This window comes from Scyliorhinus torazame, chromosome 30 (genome assembly GCF_047496885.1).
Source record: "Scyliorhinus torazame isolate Kashiwa2021f chromosome 30, sScyTor2.1, whole genome shotgun sequence".
Taxonomy (NCBI): domain Eukaryota; kingdom Metazoa; phylum Chordata; class Chondrichthyes; order Carcharhiniformes; family Scyliorhinidae; genus Scyliorhinus; species Scyliorhinus torazame.
Genome location: NC_092736.1, coordinates 21,663,191 through 21,681,702, shown reverse-complemented (window position 1 = coordinate 21,681,702; position 18,512 = coordinate 21,663,191). Strand labels below are relative to the sequence as shown.

Here is an 18,512-nt window from a genome sequence, read left to right as displayed (position 1 = left end):
CATCGATTCAGATACAACCCCCAAAGAAGACAACACTATGTAATCCTTAACTTCCCAAGCAACATCCAGAAGACAAAAGAAATACCTTTTAACAGAAGCACATCTGGTTTACATTCACTACTGAGAACATTTATAATTCTGAATTCACCAAATGATCAAGAGATAGTCTTTTGATGGCAGGGAGAACAGCAGTACACCTGCTCTGTCTGGCTTCAGCTCCAACACTGAAAACGAAACTAAAATACACCCTGCAGCAAATAGCCTAAAACGAAAGTAAAAAGCTGACACAGCCCAGCTCCACCCACACTCTGACATCACTGCAGTAACAAACACCCATTTCTTAAAGGTACACTCACTACAGAAATGTATATACACACACATTTATAAACACCTCTCTCATGACACCGATGTTGTGCATCTTTTGTAGCCGGTTGGAGACTTTCAATTTCTCAATATTCTTTATTGTTCTGACATGTCGGCCCAATTTAGAAGGTTTGTTGCTAGTTTGTCTGACCATTATGAGCCAGACATCCTTCTAACCGAGGGTCATATAGGACTACAGCGACTTTACCTGACCTTGCACTATTAATTGTAATTAAAATCTTTTTGTTATTTGTGAGGGTTTTGGCCAAGGGTGATATCCTGACTGGTATAGGCTTGGAGGGCCTGTTCCTGTGCTGTGTTCTTTTTGAGGTTCAACTGAAGCTCTTCGTCTGCAAAGTACGACTTGGCTTTCATTAGAGCTAGCTGACTACAGTGTTTGAAGTATTGGAAATGTTTGTTATCAGCTTGGAAAGGGGAATGAATTGCTGCCAGTGCTCGGTAGACTGATTAAATTCACTTTGACATGCCATTTTCCAAATCGCGAGTTTTATAGGCTTGCCAAAGCGACACGCACTGACTGGATCAAAACTGAATTGCCGACCCACACAAGCTGTCATAATTCAACATCTATGCAAGGCTACGCTTCAATGATCTTCCAGCTATGAACTGTCTGCAAATCATTTTGCAAAACTTTGGGTGTAAAAAAAATAAATAAAAAGGGGCATTGTTGAAACAGTGGGTCGTAACCCCCGGCGGGGCCGGGATTTTGGGGTCGGGAGTTTCAAGTTGTAAATGGCAACTGTGGAGCTGAGACTCTGCTAGGGAAGTCATCATAGAATTATAGAATCCCTACAGTGCAGAAGGAGGCCATTTGGCCCATCGAGTCTGCATTGACCCTTGAAAGAGCATCCTACCCAGGCCCAATCTCCCACCCCACCTCCATAACACCAACCAACCGTTGGCCACTTGGGGGGAAACTTATCCACCAACCTGCAGGCCTTTGGACAGGGGGAGGAAACCCATCCACTCAATTTTCACTCTGGGGTCACACCCACTCGTGTATTAAAATGGGGTCACACCAGGGGGAAGCATAAGCTTAAAGTAACAAAGTCGAGGCTTGCATTGCGACGGAGACCGTTTACGTGGGCTGATCCTTCACTTTGATTTGCCTGCTATTGGTGTGAGTACTGAGCATGTTTGGACTGTATTTAACCAACATTGGATTTTTGAATATGAATATTTCCATCTTAAGTGGAATTAATCTCTGCTTCAATGTCTATGTTTGGGTTTACATGTTTATTAGCTAGCTCAAGAGGTCCTCTGCATATATTGGCCTCTTCTCTGTTTTGCCCTAAATACAGATGTTCAGAATTTTCTATGCATAGGGTGTAATGGTCTTTACGTTAATCTTGTTAAATAGAAAATGGATCTTAACTAGGAAATGATGATTTGTAAGTGTTTGGCCTGACTGGAGATGTCCACTGGAGCTATGTCACCAGCCATATGTAGTATAATTTCCAGGATAAAGCAGTTAATTGTGGGTTAGGGGCTGGGTGGGTGGTGCCCTCCGGTGGGTCCGGTACCCTCCAGTGGGTCTGGTGCCATCCCAACTCCCCGCAGCGTTGCAAATACTGCGCAGGTCCGACCATATCCATGGAGCGCGAAGCAGAATGTTTCAAGTGAAATGAGTTGACCGATGTTCCGGTCGCCAACCTGAAACTTTGAACGGGATTTTTTCCCCGGCTATTCCTGCTATCGGGATTGTCTGGTCCTGCCAATGGTGAGTCCCAGCAGCCGAGAGTGCAAACAACCCAGAAACCCTGTTGCCCGTGGTGGGACTGGAAAATCGCAGTGGGGGTGGACCATCGCTGCTGCTGCAAAACTCGTGACTGGGGTGGTGGGACACTTATTTAAATGGAAACGCTTTAATAAACATTTATCTTAAGAACTTCATATTAAACCCACCCAAAGCAATCAAACATAAATACACTCTCTAGGAGAGAGGAACACAGCAGCTTACTGTGACTAACTGTTTTAAAAAGGAAATAAATAAATGGTTGCCATCTTGGCTACCCCTCTCACCACGAGTGTATTTTATCCTCTCAAAATGTAGAAACGACATTAGTTCGCCAAGACGAGGCATTAGGCAGAGTGTGAGACCCCCCCAAAAAAAAGAATTTGCCTCTGGACTAAAAGGCAAGACAATCTGCCTTCACCCCAGATTGCCCCAGCGAATCTAACTCCCCAAACATGGCCCCCAGATATGGATCCCAATCTACATTTTTGTATTTGGTGAGGCTGTATTCAAATCGCAGCAAGACGGACACCAGATATTCAAATCTACAAACAAACTCTTAAGCTCGTAATCTCTTTTTTTTTTTAAACAAACAACAAAAACTACTATTGAGCTGCAGTCAACCCTTCACAACCATTCGTGTTAGCTTACTCTAGGTTAGCAGGGAGGCTCCCGACTGGAGATGAGAGAAATGGTTACAATGCAATTAGTCAGTGCTCTTCGACTTCCTTCCGAAAGTACAAGAAAGCACCTTGGCTCTCTCTCTCTCTCTCTCTCTCTCTCTCGCTCTCTCTCTCGCTCTCTCGTTTCCAGCATCCGCAGTATTTTGCTTGTCTCGATGGTTTCTCCCCGCGCTCTTTTTCTTCTAGAAGAGGGATTGGTACAAATTGGGTTTCACTTCCTACAATATTTTAACTCCAGCTTCTGATTTTAAATGTCCATCTTTTTGCAAGGGTGCCGGGGAATCTCCGACTTCTGCGACTACAGGGTTGAAGTCTGGGGTCAAATCGACCTGTTGAGGCCCAGATGATATTGTCCAGGGTGTAAAGTCAGTGGGTGATTGAGTTCCGTTTTCTGAGAGGTGGAAGACATGTTGACCCTATTAATCACCGGAAAAGAAGAGGTAGATAATGAGACTTAATTACCTGTTCCCTTTTTTATTTTGCAGCCAGTTGGGTTTGTTACGTTTGACAGTCGAGCTGGGGCAGAGGCAGCGAAGAATGCGTTAAATGTAAGTATCGATTTGCAGTATGAAAATGTGCAGTATGAAAATGTGTGGGTGTATCCATTGAGTACCTCCAGCAGAAAGCCGCTCCATAAGCTCTTTTTTTTTTTTTTCTCTCTGGTTTTCCACTTCTGAGCGAGCCTCCCAGCTGGAAACCACATTAACTTGTTGGATGTTATTATTGAAATTTCCCAAAAACTAATGTCAAGTAAATGCTGTGTTTTCTTCAATATTCCCCGTGTTCCTCCCACCCACTGCCTCGTAGTAACATCGCACTTTTAGCACCAGTCAAACATTGCAGTCGTGTGCGCGCAGCACACCCCCCCCCCCCCCCCCCCCCCCCACACACTCCCTGCCCAGCCACTATCGACATTGCCTATCTGATGGATGGTCCTCCAGCTGTTTCTGTAGGAGCTCTTGCACAGTGTAGATCCAATGATCAGCAGGGCAGTCTGACGTCTCCCCCAGTTCTACTGGGGTCTTATCTTTAAGATGACCGGGAGGGGAGAAGGGGGCATGGTGACATAGATGCTACCCAGGGGGTAGAATGGCTGACTGCCCTGTGGCCATTCATAAGCTGGAGGTGGGATTTCTTCGCTGTGGGGACAGGAATGAACCAATGGTGGCTCGATGCACCAATGCGTATGGTGGTCACTGCCGGTACTGCACTTGGGGTTGTGAGGAGGGGAACTATGGAGTAAGTATTGTGGAGGGGCATGAGAGTGATTTGTGGGGGGGGGGGGGGGGGGGGGGGGGGGGAGAGGAGGAGGAGAAGAAACTGGGTCTGAGGCCTTGAGGATGGGTAGGGTGGGAGAATGACCCTCTGGGACTGGAGGTTGGGGATCCCCTCCCTATTCAGCAGCATCCTGTGCAGGGAAAGCCTCCTGGCTGGCTGCTTGGCACAGGCCTCTCCTGGGTAAATGGTACCAGTGGAAGGATTGGTGCACTGGGCGAGCAGGTTGCTTAATGCCAGCCCTGCTGTCGGGTATAATTGCAGCACCGAAGGTGGGGGTGGGCAAGGCTGCCTGCTGGGTTTAACATGCACCTCCACTTTCAAACCTGCCAGTGGAAATATTCAATCTAGCTTGGGGTTAGGAGTATTCCTTATCTTGAAAATGATCGTGTTGAATGGGCCTAAAACAGGAAATGGGACATGATCTGCAGTTTGCGCAGTGTTCAACTAAGTGATTGAAGGTGGCCACCATCTCTGTCCCCTCCACTATTGGGGGCCGGTTTAGCTCAATTGGCTGGGCAGCTGGTTCGTGATGCAAGACGGGGCCAACGGTGGTGGGTCCAATCCCTGTACCAGCTGAGTTATTCATGAGTCCGCTTTCTCACCATAGCCCCTCGCCTGAGGAGTGGTGACATCTGAGACTACGACAACTTTACCCCTCAAGCATAGAATCCCTGTAAGGGCATTCCCAATTGCTCCTAATGGCAAGTATGCAGTATAAAATCAATTATTGCTCCAAATCCTGAGTTAATTGTCCAGTGCCAATTTAATTAGCATCGCCCTGAACTTCAGGGTCTTCCGAGGGCACAGCAGGTGTGAGAAACTGATCGCCCCATGTTCGGACCTTGCTTACGTTTTTCTTTTTTGAATGATGCTGACATATTGGCAGTGGGAATTTGAAAATGACTTCCTCCTGGCCTTGAGTGCTGACCAGGGCGAAGTGTGACTAATGGCTTACAATACAGATTTAACTGTTGAAGGCCGATGTAGCACTGGAGGCCTCTCTGGTGTAACCGGCCTGTGCTGCCTCTTTGTAAGGATTCCCACGGCATTTTAATTATGCCAAATCACAGCAAATATGTATCCAATTTCCTTTTTGAAACACTGCTTCCCACCCTTTAGGCAGAAAACATTCTGTCTAAATCTGTTTCTGCTTTGTTCAGCCTTACCTGCCTCTAGCCATTTCTAAATCGGTATCCTCGGAGGGGGTTCAAACCCCCCCCCCGCTGGAAGCTGCTATTCCCTATCGAAGTCCCTAATTTTGACCAACTTCTTATCGAGTCTACCACTTAACGTTCCAGATTCAGCGAAGTGCATAGTACAGGGGGAGACCAGTCAGCCCATCGTATCCAAGCCAGTCGATCTGACCACCTAATTCCATCTTTCCAGGACTTGGCCCTCTGGCAGCGCAAGTGATAAAATGTTAAAGGTTTCTGACTCCACAATCCTTTCAGGCAGTAGTTCCACACTCCAACCATCCTAGAGGTGAAAAGGTTTCTCCTCCGCTCTCCCTCTTAGCCTTCTACCTCTAACCAGGGGGAGGTAATTGACCCCTCTACTAATAGAACATGTGCCTTCCTGCCCACCCTCTCTGTCCCTCAGGCCCCCTCTCAACCGTCGCTGCTCCAAGGAAAACCACCCCAGCCTATCCAATCGTTCCTCGTAGCTCAGACCCTGCTTCTGTGTTCTCCACCTGACGGTTGTTCTTTATCCCTGATGCCATGTCTGATAAACCTCTTCTGCGCCTTGAAAGAGCTTCCAGTGTCCAGAATTGTCTGCAATGCTTCGTCTGAGAACTGGGTGGCACAGTGGTTAGCACTGTTGCTTCACCGTGCCAGAGTCCCCGGTTCGATTCCCGGTTTGGGTCACTGTCTGTGTGGAGTCTGCACGTTCTCCCCGTGTCTGCGGGGGTTTCCTCCGGGTGCTCCGGTTTCCTCCCACGTGTCCCGAAAGATATACTTGTTAGATGAATTGGACATTCTGAATTCTCCGTCTGTGCACCGGAATGTGGCGACTGGGGGACTGTCACAGTAACTTCATTGCGGTGTTAATGGAAACCTACTTGTGACACTAAAGATTATTAATTACCAGAGTTTTGTAACTCATGGTAGCACAGTATTTGGGAGTCCTTGTGCAGAAATCACAAGCGGTACAGCAGCAGTGGTTAGCACTGCTACTTGTAGGCTACTTGTGACAATAAAGATTATTTTAAAGCCGTATATAAATTAAGCAGGTAATGGAGAAGGCAAATGGAATTTTTAAAATCCCTACAGTGCAGAAGGAGGCCATTCGGCCCTCCAAGTCTGCACCAACCCTCTGAAAGAGCACCATTCCTAGGCCCACGTCCCCCACCCTATCCGTCTAACCCCACCTAACCTGTACATCCTGGGACACTTGAGGGGGGCAATCGATCATGGCCAACCCACCTAACTTGCACAGCTTTGGACTGTGGGAGGACACCCAAGAGGAGACCCACACAGACACTGAGGGTGCAAACTCCACACAGACAGTCGCACAAGGGAAACCAGGTCTTGATGCTAATCCTCGTCCTGCCTTCCGTGAAGTGTTCCTAAATGGAGTGTCACCACCTCTCGTGATACCAAGAGTTGGCAAATAGCTGCTAGGGTTTTGCACCAATTTCAGAAACCAAGGTGTATCGTGCCTGGGTAATCTGTAAACTCCACCCAACTTGCTCCGTGACTTTGGAACGTGTTTGCCAATGCTGGAGTTGACATTCGCTCTCGTGTTCCTTGGTAAGGTTTTGGTTTGCAGTTGAATGTTTCAATGTCTCCAACAGGTAAATGTCTAATTTAATAGCGTCTTGAGTTGTGGCTCCCTGATCTTTAATTTGAATGCTCTCGAAAGACTGCGTTTCTTTGGATGCCGTTTAGGAAGTTGCTGGTGTTGATAATTGAGATGCCACCCTTGCTCCCGCAGGGTATTCGATTTGATCCTGAAAACCCTCAAACTCTCCGGTTGGAGTTCGCAAAGGCAAACACAAAAATGGCCAAGAACAAACTGATGGCGACGCCCAACCCCACAAACATGCACCCTGCCTTGGGGGCGCACTTCATTGCACGGGACCCCTGTAAGTATCTCTGGAGTTTGACCTTCCATGCCGTCATCTAACCTGTTTTAAAATGTTTTGTGTATCGGGCAATCCGACAATGAGGCCTTGTACCATGCTAGCTGCCTTGGCGAGGGTGGCGGAGAGCAACTTGTGTGGCGTTGTAGTTTTGAGTAATGCATTGCATCGATTGTTGGTGTCGCAGTCGGAAATTTAAGGAGCATTCATCTTTTTTTCCGCCCTTAGGTCCCCACTGCTGCCTCCCACCACCGTGCTTCCTCCAGCCGTTAGGATGGGATGCTGATCACGGATTTCTCCAAGGCCAGTCATTACCACCCCACATGTGGCTGAGAGGTGCGCTTCTTTAGTGGTGGACTGGTGCTCTTTTTAAGCTTCACAAGGGCCCCCTCACCATCCGTAGCCATTTCCCAAGATGGCGCACTTTGCACAACCGCAGTGTACCCTCTGGAGGAATCATAGATCATAGAATTTACAGAAGGAGGCCATTCAGCCCCTCCGAGTCTGCACCGGCTCTTGGAAAGAGCACCCTATTAAGCCCATGCCTCCACCCTATCCCCGTAACCCCACCTAACCTTTTTTGGACACCCAAGGCCAATTTAGCATGGCCATCCCACCTAACCTGCACATCTTTGGACTGTGGGATGAAACCGGAGCACCCGGAGGAAACCCGTGCAAACTCCGCACAGACAGCGACCCAAGCTGGGAATCGAACCTGGGACCCTGGAGCTGTGAAGTGACTGTGCTAACCACTGTGCTACCATGATGCCCTGTTGAATGTGTTCAGCAGTCGGACGACATTCTCCGCCAAACCTTGAATGGAAACATCTGCCATTTATTGATAGGCTCCTCTTTCTCCTCTTTTCTTCCCCCCCCCCCCCCCCCCCTACTTTTGGGTGGTGGGGTGGGGAGTATATTCCTTTTTTGGGGGGGGGGGGGGAAAGAATATATTCCTATTTATTCCATGTAGCCGTCAACAATGCAGAATTGCAAACTCTGTGCTTGGTTGGCCGAGAATGTTGGGGTGGGGGGTGTATTTATTCCATGTAACCGTCAACAATGCAGAATTGCAAACTCTCTGCTTGATTGGCTGGGAATGGTGTCTTGGAATGTATATTCCAACCGAAGCACCAATTCTTACCACCCTACTGTGGGGCTGACCAACAATCCCATGCAATAATTGTAACTTGTCTCCCCCAGCCTACACCATAAAGCTTTGCCTCGTGTGGGATTCGCGTCAACCCTGCTTCCAGCTGAGCCCAAACAATAGTGACGTTTGAAACCGCGGGGAGGGCTCACTGGTTGAGGTCCCCGTGTCCTTCCGGTAGGATTTTCCAAAGCAAATGGGACAGGAACCTTGCTTGTACTTCTCCCATCGAGAAGATCTTCTGAACATGAATCTAGAATCTCCTGACCAATGTATATTGCTAGTTGAAACGACCTTGGGTACTGTCAGAAGCTTGCGTTTGAATAGGTGTATGATTGCTCTCTAGGCTGGAGCAGAAAAAGTAAGTGAAGAATCCATCAATCCTGAAAATAACCTTGCATGAATCTTTGCCAATTTTGAGGTATCTGGGCAATTAAAAAAAAAAAAAAAAAATTTAAAATAAAGTCTTCCCCCTACAGACTGTAGACTTAGTCTCAAATGGCCCAGTTTTCAATGTTAACTCCTGCCCGTGACAAGAATTAAACCATTGTGTCCAGAACTAATGGCCTGCCTTTGATAAATGCTGGGAGGAGGAAGCGATCAGACAAACTTCCTGTCCTTTTTTTTTTCCCCTCAATAACTAGATCGCTTTGAAATACCAAGTGGAGAATTAAATTTATCGGTTTAAGCTTGCTTTAAATAGATTATTCCTTCTGGTTTAGCCAGCAAATGTCAGTTTGGATTTTCAACGGCACAGTCATTTGTTCTGCTCTACTATACTGCTGTCCCATTTATAGCCTGCAGTATGATGTACTAATCAGCAAGCTATTGGAAATTAGTGAACACCTCCGTTCTTGATGAATACTCGGACTGTAGTTCCTCAGCATAGGTTGGAATGACTGTTTCCAAACCGCTCAAATGCGCTCAAGAAATGTGGAGGGGGTTCTGCGTGGCGTTATTGTTCATGTAAATTGTTTCCATTTGTAAAATTACTCCGCTGCTTTTCCACCACACACATCCTTGCCCGTATGGGGCCTAAGAAATAGGCTCCTATCGAGCCTGCTCCGCCATTCTAAATGAAACTCACAGCGGAAGTGCGCCATTGGGACTGCAAGATCCCGCCAGCATGAACAGCCAGAAGATACACCCTCGCGTCCCTGAGCTAAAGGTTATGATCGTCATGACTGAGGGTCCGAGGAAGTGGGAGCGACAGTGGGCCATTTGGCCCATCAAGCCTGTTCCGTCATCGGATTGCGGCTGATCTTATTGCAGCCTTAATACCCACTCTCCTGCCTGTCTGATTTATGCCCGCCCCCCCCCCCCCCCCCCCCCCCATAATCCTTGACTTATTTGATGCTAGGTACCCCCAGGAGTTTACTTGTGATTTTTGAAATATGGTTTCATGTCTTAAAATCTTTTAAAGTAGTAGAACCTTCCATCTGACGCTGACCAGGAGTTCACCAATTAGTAGAATAGTAAGATGTGAAAGTTTCCATTCGCTGGAGTTGGAGCCTGAATATTGTCATTATATTCTGATAAACATTATGGTGCAAACACACAATACACACTGATGGACAGATCAACGGACCAATCAATACACACGCAACATCACAGGCAAGAGCAGAGACTCAAACTGAAAAATGGAAGGCCTAAGCAAGGTCCAGTAAATGGACACCAATATTTAATTGTGCTTGATCTCATGAGATGGCTGTGTTGTTCTACCTACAATCAACATCATGTAGAGGACCCCTTTAGTATTAATACCTTTAAATGTCTTGTTGAGTGCTATGTTGAACGATCAAACCAGTATTATACCACATCAAAACCTCAAATGGAATGAGTGCCGATTGCCTGAATTAAGTGGATTTGTTGGAACATGCTAGTTTATCTAGTTTATTGTATGAGAACTTAACTATACTGATCATTTTGCTCTGGTGCAATATGTTTAACTAACTTCCTCCACCTTGCTGGGATACTGGGCTGTAAAGTCTATATTGCAGCTAAAGTATATTTTAAAATCCTTGGGAATAATCTAACACATTCACCACTGTTAGTGGGAAGGGTTTACTTGGCATTAATTTGGGCATAATCTTTATTAAGGTCACAGGTAGGCTTGTGTTAATACTGCAATGAAGTTACTGTGACGACCTCCTAGGCGCCACATTCTGGCACCTGTTTGGATACACGGGGAGAATTCGGAATGCCTAAATTGCCTAATAGCACATCTTTCGAGATTTGTGGGAGGAAACCGGTACGCCCGGGAGCAACCCACGCAGACACTGAAACGTGCAGACTCTGCACAGACAGTGACCCAAGCTGGGAATTGAACCAGGGACCCTGGTGCTGTGAAGCCACAGTGCTCACCACTAACTGTGCCGCCCCCCTAGAGTATCTTTGTCCACCTCTGGTAATGCTGGTAAATTCTGGTAAATTTTTTTCCAGTTGACTAGGCCTTTGGTTGGTCTTCCAGCCTTGGGAACCTGCCCTGTCTATCTTTAATTTGATAGCAAGCACGCACCTGGCCATTATTTGACATTGCACAAAAATTGTACTGAGCCCCAGAAGACGTGGGGATAGGACATCAATGCACCTGACATCAGGGACCCCCAACCCCACAAAACAAAAACTCACTCCCATGTTCCTGGAGCCTTGCATTCCGCGAGCTTTGGACATGGTGTAGGGATTTGAAAACCAAGGGACTAACTTTTTAAACTGCAGCAGCAATAGCTGGTTAATGCCACGTTGGCACAAACTCAAAGTTTGCAATCTGATATCCTTGTGTCTCCCACCTGCTGTGGTAATGGAGACACCTGATACAAGATTGCACGTCAGCGAGCTCTGAATTGAAGCTTTCTTCGTCTTGGTACTCAAACCTGCATGACCCAATTCTGGCGAACTAAGTCTGCTATGGGCAGCGTTCTGTCGAGTGGAATAATGTTAGCCTGTTGAGCTGCTATTTGTTCTCGGTTAAGGGAAATATTCACCTAATTGTTTGAACCAATGTAGCTTCACAGTAATGGGCTTTAGAATGGGAAGATTTGCCTTCTCTTTGAATGTGCAGGCCGGACGCCTGAGGTAATTAACTCTTAAGTGAAGGGCGTTTCTAGGTTGCAATACTGGGATTGGTTACATGATGTCTGTTCACAAAACCGGAATTAACCTCTTGTTTGGCATAAACCAGAGCAAGCTAATTAGACTAAAGGTGGCTGGATGGATTGCAATTGCGGATTTTGTTTGCGGGTGATGGTCTGCGCATTTATTTAATTGAACAACGAACTGGCTTCAAAAAACGACAGCCATTTTCATGCAGCCGGTGAAACTCCAAACTCCATATACTGTAGGGTTACCGACCCTCCAGGATTGGCCTGGAGTCTCCCGGATGCTCCGCAACCCAGGACATCATTTATTTGCCCTTTTCTTTGAACAGGAGGATCAATTTGGCTGACGGTCAAACATCATCCAATTGGGTAACTAGCCTTCCAATTGGCGTAGGAAGAGTGTGCCTCGTGAGGATGGGTGTGTTAATAGAATCCCGACAGTGTCGGAGGAGGCCAATCGGCCCATCGAGCCTGCACCGGCCCTCTTGTCCGAGCATCCTACCTAGGCCCACTATCCCGTCCCTGTAACCCCACCTAACCTGTAGACACTGAGCAGGCAATTTAGCATGGCCAATCCGCCTAACCTGTACATCTTTGGACATTGGTCAACTAATGATTGGAGGACAGGGTGAGGCGTAAGTCACAAGGTGAAATCTCCGAGCCTACATTTAATCACCGTTCGCGACCCTACTATATTGAAAGACTTTAGGTTGAGGCATTTTATGATCTTTATTGTCCCAAGTAGGCTTACATTGCCACTGTAAATGAAGTTGCTGTGAAAAGCCCCTAGTTGCCACATTCCGGCACCTGTTCGGGTACACCGAGGGAGAATTCAGAATGTCCAATACTCCTAACAAGCACATCTTTCGGGACTTGTGGGAGGAAACCGGAGCGCCCGGAGGAAACCCACGCGGGGAGAAGGTGCAGACTCCGCACAGACAGTGACCCAAGCTGGGAATGGAACCCGGGACCCTGGCGCGGTGAAGCAACAGTGCTAACCACTGCTACCGTGCCGCCCTTAAATGCTATGGAGGGGAAATTGGTGTGTCTCACCAATTTTGTGTTCTTGATTAAGACTTGGGAGGCGACTAGTGATCTTTTTAAGCACCTGATGGAACAGTACGGCAAATGTTTAAGTGAAGTTGGACTTTAATCCATTTTGTCGTTTGCCAGAGTTGAGCGGGGCTGTGATGCTAACTTTTTTTTTTTTCCCCCTTCTTGAGTGACTCGACTAAACCAGTAAATCTGTTCTCGTGTTTCAGATGACCTTGCAGGAACCGGACTGATCCCTGCATCTCCAGAGGCCTGGGCTCCCTACCCACTGTACACAACCGAATTGACCCCTGGCATTCCACATGCGTTCACGTATCCTGCTGCTGCTGCAGCTGCTGCCCTTCACGCTCAGGTAACTAATGGTAGCTGTGTCGGCAGCTGAGCACTCCCAACACCTATCTGCACAGATCCCGATTTCTTCCTTTGATTCTGATGACTTTATTTTCCTTTTTTTTGCTCACGAAGCATCCCTTTTCATTTTGTACCCCAATCAGCCACAGTTCTCTTACTAATACACCGGCCCTATCCAGTTGACTGCCGCATTCTTTTCCCCCCCCCTCAATCCTGACTGCATTAAGACCAGATTGTTGCATGGATCACTACTTTCATTTTGGATCTAGGGGGGCAGTAAATGGTGCTGTAACTAGTCTAGAATGAACTAGACACGCCTAATTTTCAAGGGGCAAAGGCTTGTGGTTGTGCAGGGTAACTTCAAGCAAGAATGGATTATTAGGCGAACTTCAGTAAGTAAAATCTAGATTTTCTTTCAAATGTTGTTGCGTTGTTGTGTAATGACCTTTTTTTTTATTTGCTGATGGTGCACGTACTACGCTTTACTTTCAATGGGGTTCTCTTGAAGACCCCCCCCCTTCAAAGCTATCCTGACTTGTAACGACATTGCCGTTCCTTTGCTAAGTCTCAATATCTGGAACTCCCTCCCTAACAGCACTGTGGGTGTATCTACACCACATGGACTGCAAGAAGGAAGCTCGCTGCCAGCTTCTCTGGGGCAACTAGGGATGGGCAATCCATGTTGGCACAGCCATCGCCCACATCCTGGAAATGAATTTTTTATTAACTGCTTCCTGTAAACAATTTATAAAAAATAAAAAAAAAACCCTCTTGTGACAAACAATGAGCCCAAGATATTCAATACACCAAATCGATGCACTGAATTCTCAGTGGAGATGCGTGCTTCACAGGCTAGGCCGTGAAAATGGTGATCCTCTAGTTTTGAACTACAAGGTTGGGGAGATATTATCCCTACACACTTGCATTGCATTAAATTAGGGGATGATTACTCTGCTTGGATGCACAGGAAACAGAGGTAGGTGTTTTTGGGGGCAAGATGCCAGTGTGAGTCCGAAAGACCGGTCTCTTTCTAGGCGTTCCAGAAATATGTCAAGTTTATTCTGCCTGCTTGGCAGTGGCAAACCTATATTGCAATGTTTGGCTCCTTTTTTAGCGGGCTTATATTATCCACTTTTAAAATTCTTTGTGTACACTTACCATGGCGCTTGTAGGCAAAGAGGGGAACCCCCCCCCGCCCAAAACGTGCTGCCCAGATTATATGTGCAAACTTGAGCAATGGTGGAAATTGGAATGAATTAGCTCCAGCCTTGGTCACTAAAGCTGCTGTGCAGATCATAAGTTGACAAGCAGAAGTATCTGGTGCAATTGTATAAGTAAAAGCTCCATCAATTTTGTGGCCCGTTCCATGTTTGGCCTGTGCATGACAAGTCTGCGGTATAAATCATGGGCTTGGCTAATACCGGAGTGGGTAGAGGGATGATGTTGGGTGTCTCGTGCACTGTCCAAGATACGATTATTATAATTCTACTTTTTGGTTATGTTTGGCTAATGTGTTTTACTAAAAAGAACCTGGTCCACAGGCTAAGATTTGAAGGGTACAATCTTGTCTGGTCGTGTCCTCGTCAAAGTGTAGCACAATAACAAGGGCACAGTTTCACTTCATCTGCATGGCAATGCGGCCTTCTGCATCCCTTCCCCTTGATGCTCATCTAACTACCTCAGCTGGTCAGCACTTGGGGCCCGAAGATGGTATAGTGAACCCCATGCTCTGGCTGCATTTGAAGCTCTCATAACTTCCCATGATTGAGTCTAGCTTTGGATATGGTGCCCTGGTTCCAGGTTTCATTTGAGTGCTCTCTTGGGAGAAATGCGTGGAGCCCCCCCACTTCAAAACACATTGGCTGACACCTGGACAAAGGTGGATTTGAGTCACGTTTTCTTAATTCTCCGTTTGTATCTTGACCCGATTTACTATCTCTGGCACTTTTCCTAGGCCTTGCTTTGATGCTGAGCAGTGTATTAATTTGGGAAGATTGAACCTTGACTCTGGTTGTAGCTATTGGGGAGCAGAGAACCTTGACTCTGGTTGTAGCTATTGGGAAGATCGAACCTTGACTCTGGTTGTAGCTATTGGGGAGCAGAGAACCTTGACTCTGGTTGTAGCTATTGGGGAGCAGAGAACCTTGACTCTGGTTGTAGCTATTGGGGACCAGAGATGCCGCCTTTTAGAATGGATTCCTTTTGGCCGTTTGGAGCATGTACACTGGCCAGATGTGTGTGTGTGTCGAATGCTCGCGAGAAACCTGTTCACCATTCAAAAACTCCGTAGCTGAGTTGTGGAGGAGTTGTTTGATTCGGGTAGATCTGGATGGAAGTGGGCGATAAAAGTTAAAAGGGGAAACACTGATTCAACAATTGATTCCTTTTTTAGGATCAGCAATGTTGCCCTCAAACACTTCTAATGAAGACAATTTATTAAATAATGACTTGCTATGAACTGTAAATGCATTTAGATATTCTGGCCTTGAATAGAAAAAATAAAGGGATCATAAATTAAAGGTGAATCCTGGAAATGTAACCTTTGTTGCTTGGTCTTGGGGAGAATTAACAGTTTGGATCTATTGATGCTCCCACTATCCTTATCAATCCCTATCGATTGTTGTAATATTTCTAAATGTTGAATAATCTAAACTTGACAATGTGGGGATTGAACTGATCCATTCCTCTCGAGGCACCTTGCCTTATGAAGGGGGAGTGGTTGATGGTGGTGGAGCAGTTCTTCCGAACTGGGCTGCTTGTCTTGGGGAGGGTTGGGGGTGGTGAGGTTGGTGATGCGGTGAGGGAGAATATTTCTTGTGTTTCTACTTGGTCTGGTTTGATTTCAGTTCGTCTTGGAACACATCCCACTTCACTTGCTTCAAGAACCACGCATCAGACCCAATTAAATTTAGGTCCCTTAAAAACGCCTCTGTACAAAGTTGCTCACTGCTCTAGAGGGGAACTGAGAGTTGGAAGACGCTCCTCTCTTCCAGTTACCCATCTCTGTTTGGGTAACGAGGACCAAAGCCAGTTTGAGTGGGTTTCATAGAATCCCTGCAGTTCCAAGTTGGCCCATCGCGTGCAACCTACCTCGGCCCACTCCCCCATCCTATCCACGTAACCCAACCTAATGAGGGGCACTTTATCATGGCCAATCCACCTAACCTGCACGTCTTTGAACTGTGGGAAGAAACCCACACAGACATGGGGAGAACATGCAAACTCCACACAGCCAGTCACCCAAGGCCAGAATTGTACCCGGGTCTGTGGTGCTGTGAGGCAGCAGTGCTAACCACTATCACTGTTGTGACTTTGCTGGTATAGTTCACTTGACTAAAGCTTATTGAAATGTTGCACATCCCACTAACCAGAGACCCAAAATGTTGATGCTGTTGCTGTCGTTTCGCTCTGAAACTCCTTAAAATGATCATTTACTGGTGTTGGGGTTGTTGGATTCATTCTTATTTTAAGGTTTCCGATTTCTGCTACACTTTCGAGGGTTGGTCAGAAACTGGGAGAAGGTGCCTCTTCCCGTCAGTCATTTTGGATGTGAATTGAGGTTTGTGTGTATTGTGGTGACTATTTAGTTCAAGGCAAAGCAAGTATTGACATTTTGTTTCTTGGTTTGAGAAGTTAACCGAAAGTCCGACTTGCCTAAATGGGGTGTCAGGCTGTCTGGACACTGGTTGCTGGTATTGCTCTACATTGAGGAGGGGGGGGGGGGGTACATTGAGGAGGGGGGGGGAGGGGGAGGAGAATCCATTCTGAACATTTCTAAAATCGCAGACTTGGCGTATCCCATCCTAGATCAAGTGCGCCTATAAAATCGAGCTGCATTTACTTGCTGGTTGTAGATGGGATCTTACTGTTTGCATTGTGCTTTGTTTATTGCAATGGCAGACCCTCGCGACCCCTGGCCCAGTCGGTGACCCTTGTGGCCCCTGACCCACTCGCCCCCTGGCCCACTCGATGCGCGTAGGTGGGAGAAAGCAGTTTACGATTTATTCTTAGGTTTTTGAGGATTTGCCTGGCATTCCTCAAATGACGTGTTGGCCAATTGTTCCCCTCCAAAGCCCCAATCGACTTCCCGTTTGTGGGTCAATCTTTTTATTCATTTATGGGATGTGGCCGTCACTGGCTGGGCCAGCACTTATTGTCCATCCCTAATTGCCCTTCAACTGACTGGATTGCTCAGCCATGTCAGAGGGTATTTAAGAGTCTGACCACATTGTAGATCTGGAATTGCATGTAGGCCAGATTGGGTAAAGGTGGCAGATTTCCTTCCCTATTAGTGAACCAGACGGGTTTTTGGAAACAATCTCTACAAAGGGTTTCATTGGTCAACATTAGACTTTCCATTTTTTTTTAAATTGGATTCCAATTCTACTGTGGCGGGATTTGAACCCAGCTCCTAGAGCATTACCTCATGTCCCTGTCAAATGACAACACCTCTCACAAGGGAACTTTTGATTGTTTAACTACTCTTTTTTTTGTAATGGACATTTTGTGTAGCTCCCTGTGAAAACCACCTGGCAATATAGCTTATTAAACCATTTATTTGGCTGTTATGGAATGCAAATTAAATCTTGCTGTTGGTGTGGCCTTTTTTTTTTTTGTTAACTCTGGATTTGGCAGACTTCCCATCCTCCACTCTCCATAAACTTGAACTCCTTCAAAGTTCTGTTGCCCATATAATAAGCCAATCTCCCCTCCACCATCTCGCCCCTGTTCTTGTTGTTTTGCACTCTATCAAGCAACACTTTTATTGTGGGGGGGGGGGGAACAATTCTTATCCTTTTCAAATCCCTCCGACAGGAGGCCTCCTTATTTACGTTATCTCCTCCCAACTTGCTAACGCTCATTCCCTTAGTCTCCATGCATTCTGGTGTCTCGGCCGTGGGATTAAACCCACCTTTTTTACAGACACGTCATATAATAATCATCTTTATTGTCACAAGTATGCTTACATTAACACTGCAATGAAGTTACTGTGAAAAGCCCCTAGTCGCCACATTCTGGTGCCTGTTTGGGTACACGGGGGGGGGGGGGGGGGAGAGAATTCAGAATATCCAATTCACTTAACAAGTGGGCTTGCGGGAGGAAACCGGAGCACCCGCAAGAAACCCACACAGACACTAGGAGAACGTGCAGACTCCACACAGACAGTGACCCAAGCCGGGAATCGAACCTGGGACCCTGGAGCTGTGAAGCAACAGTGCTACAGAGACAGTGGCGTAATGATAATGCCACTGGGCTAAAGTAATCCAGACTAATGTCCAAGTGATGAGGGGTTCAAATCCCACAACTGCTGGAATTTGAACTCCATAATCAACCTTGGAATTGAAAGCTAGTCCCCACAATAGTGACTGTGAAACTGTTGTTAAAATTTGAGCTGTCCCATGGACTAGTCAAACTCACGGAATCATACCTTAGACTGTCCCGGTCGTCACTAACCCTAGATATGTCTTGTCCCACCAGCAGGACCGAGCCAGAGTTGTTTTTGTTATAAGAGTGCCCAATTCATTTTTTTCCAATAAAGGGCAATTTCGTGTGGTCAATTCACCTACCCGGCACATCTTTGCCCTCACAAGGGCAAAACCCACACAAACACTGGGAGAATGTGCAAACTCCACACACAGTGACCCAGGGCCGGGTTGAACCCAGGACTCCTGTTCTCCTGGGAACATCTGAAGGAAGCACC

At 46.7% G+C, this 18,512-nt stretch overlaps 1 protein-coding gene across 7 annotated transcripts in view; it reads left to right on the top strand.

Annotated features, from left to right (window-relative positions):
* Positions 1-13,555, top strand: part of LOC140404421 (RNA-binding protein, mRNA-processing factor 2a-like) — a 78,030-nt gene extending 64,475 nt beyond the window's left edge. For 4 of the 7 annotated variants that reach the window (XM_072492942.1, XM_072492939.1, XM_072492945.1 and 1 more), the window contains 4 exons: positions 3,288-3,350; positions 7,015-7,165; positions 7,391-7,498; positions 12,670-13,555. In XM_072492942.1, coding sequence (XP_072349043.1) covers positions 3,288-3,350; positions 7,015-7,165; positions 7,391-7,498; positions 12,670-12,842 — 495 coding nt within the window. In that variant the 3' untranslated portion in view covers positions 12,843-13,555. The remainder of the gene's footprint in view (positions 1-3,287; positions 3,351-7,014; positions 7,166-7,390; positions 7,499-12,669) is intronic. The other 3 variants (XM_072492941.1, XM_072492946.1, XM_072492944.1) reach the window with 1 other exon arrangement.
* The last annotated feature ends 4,957 nt before the right edge of the window (positions 13,556-18,512 follow it).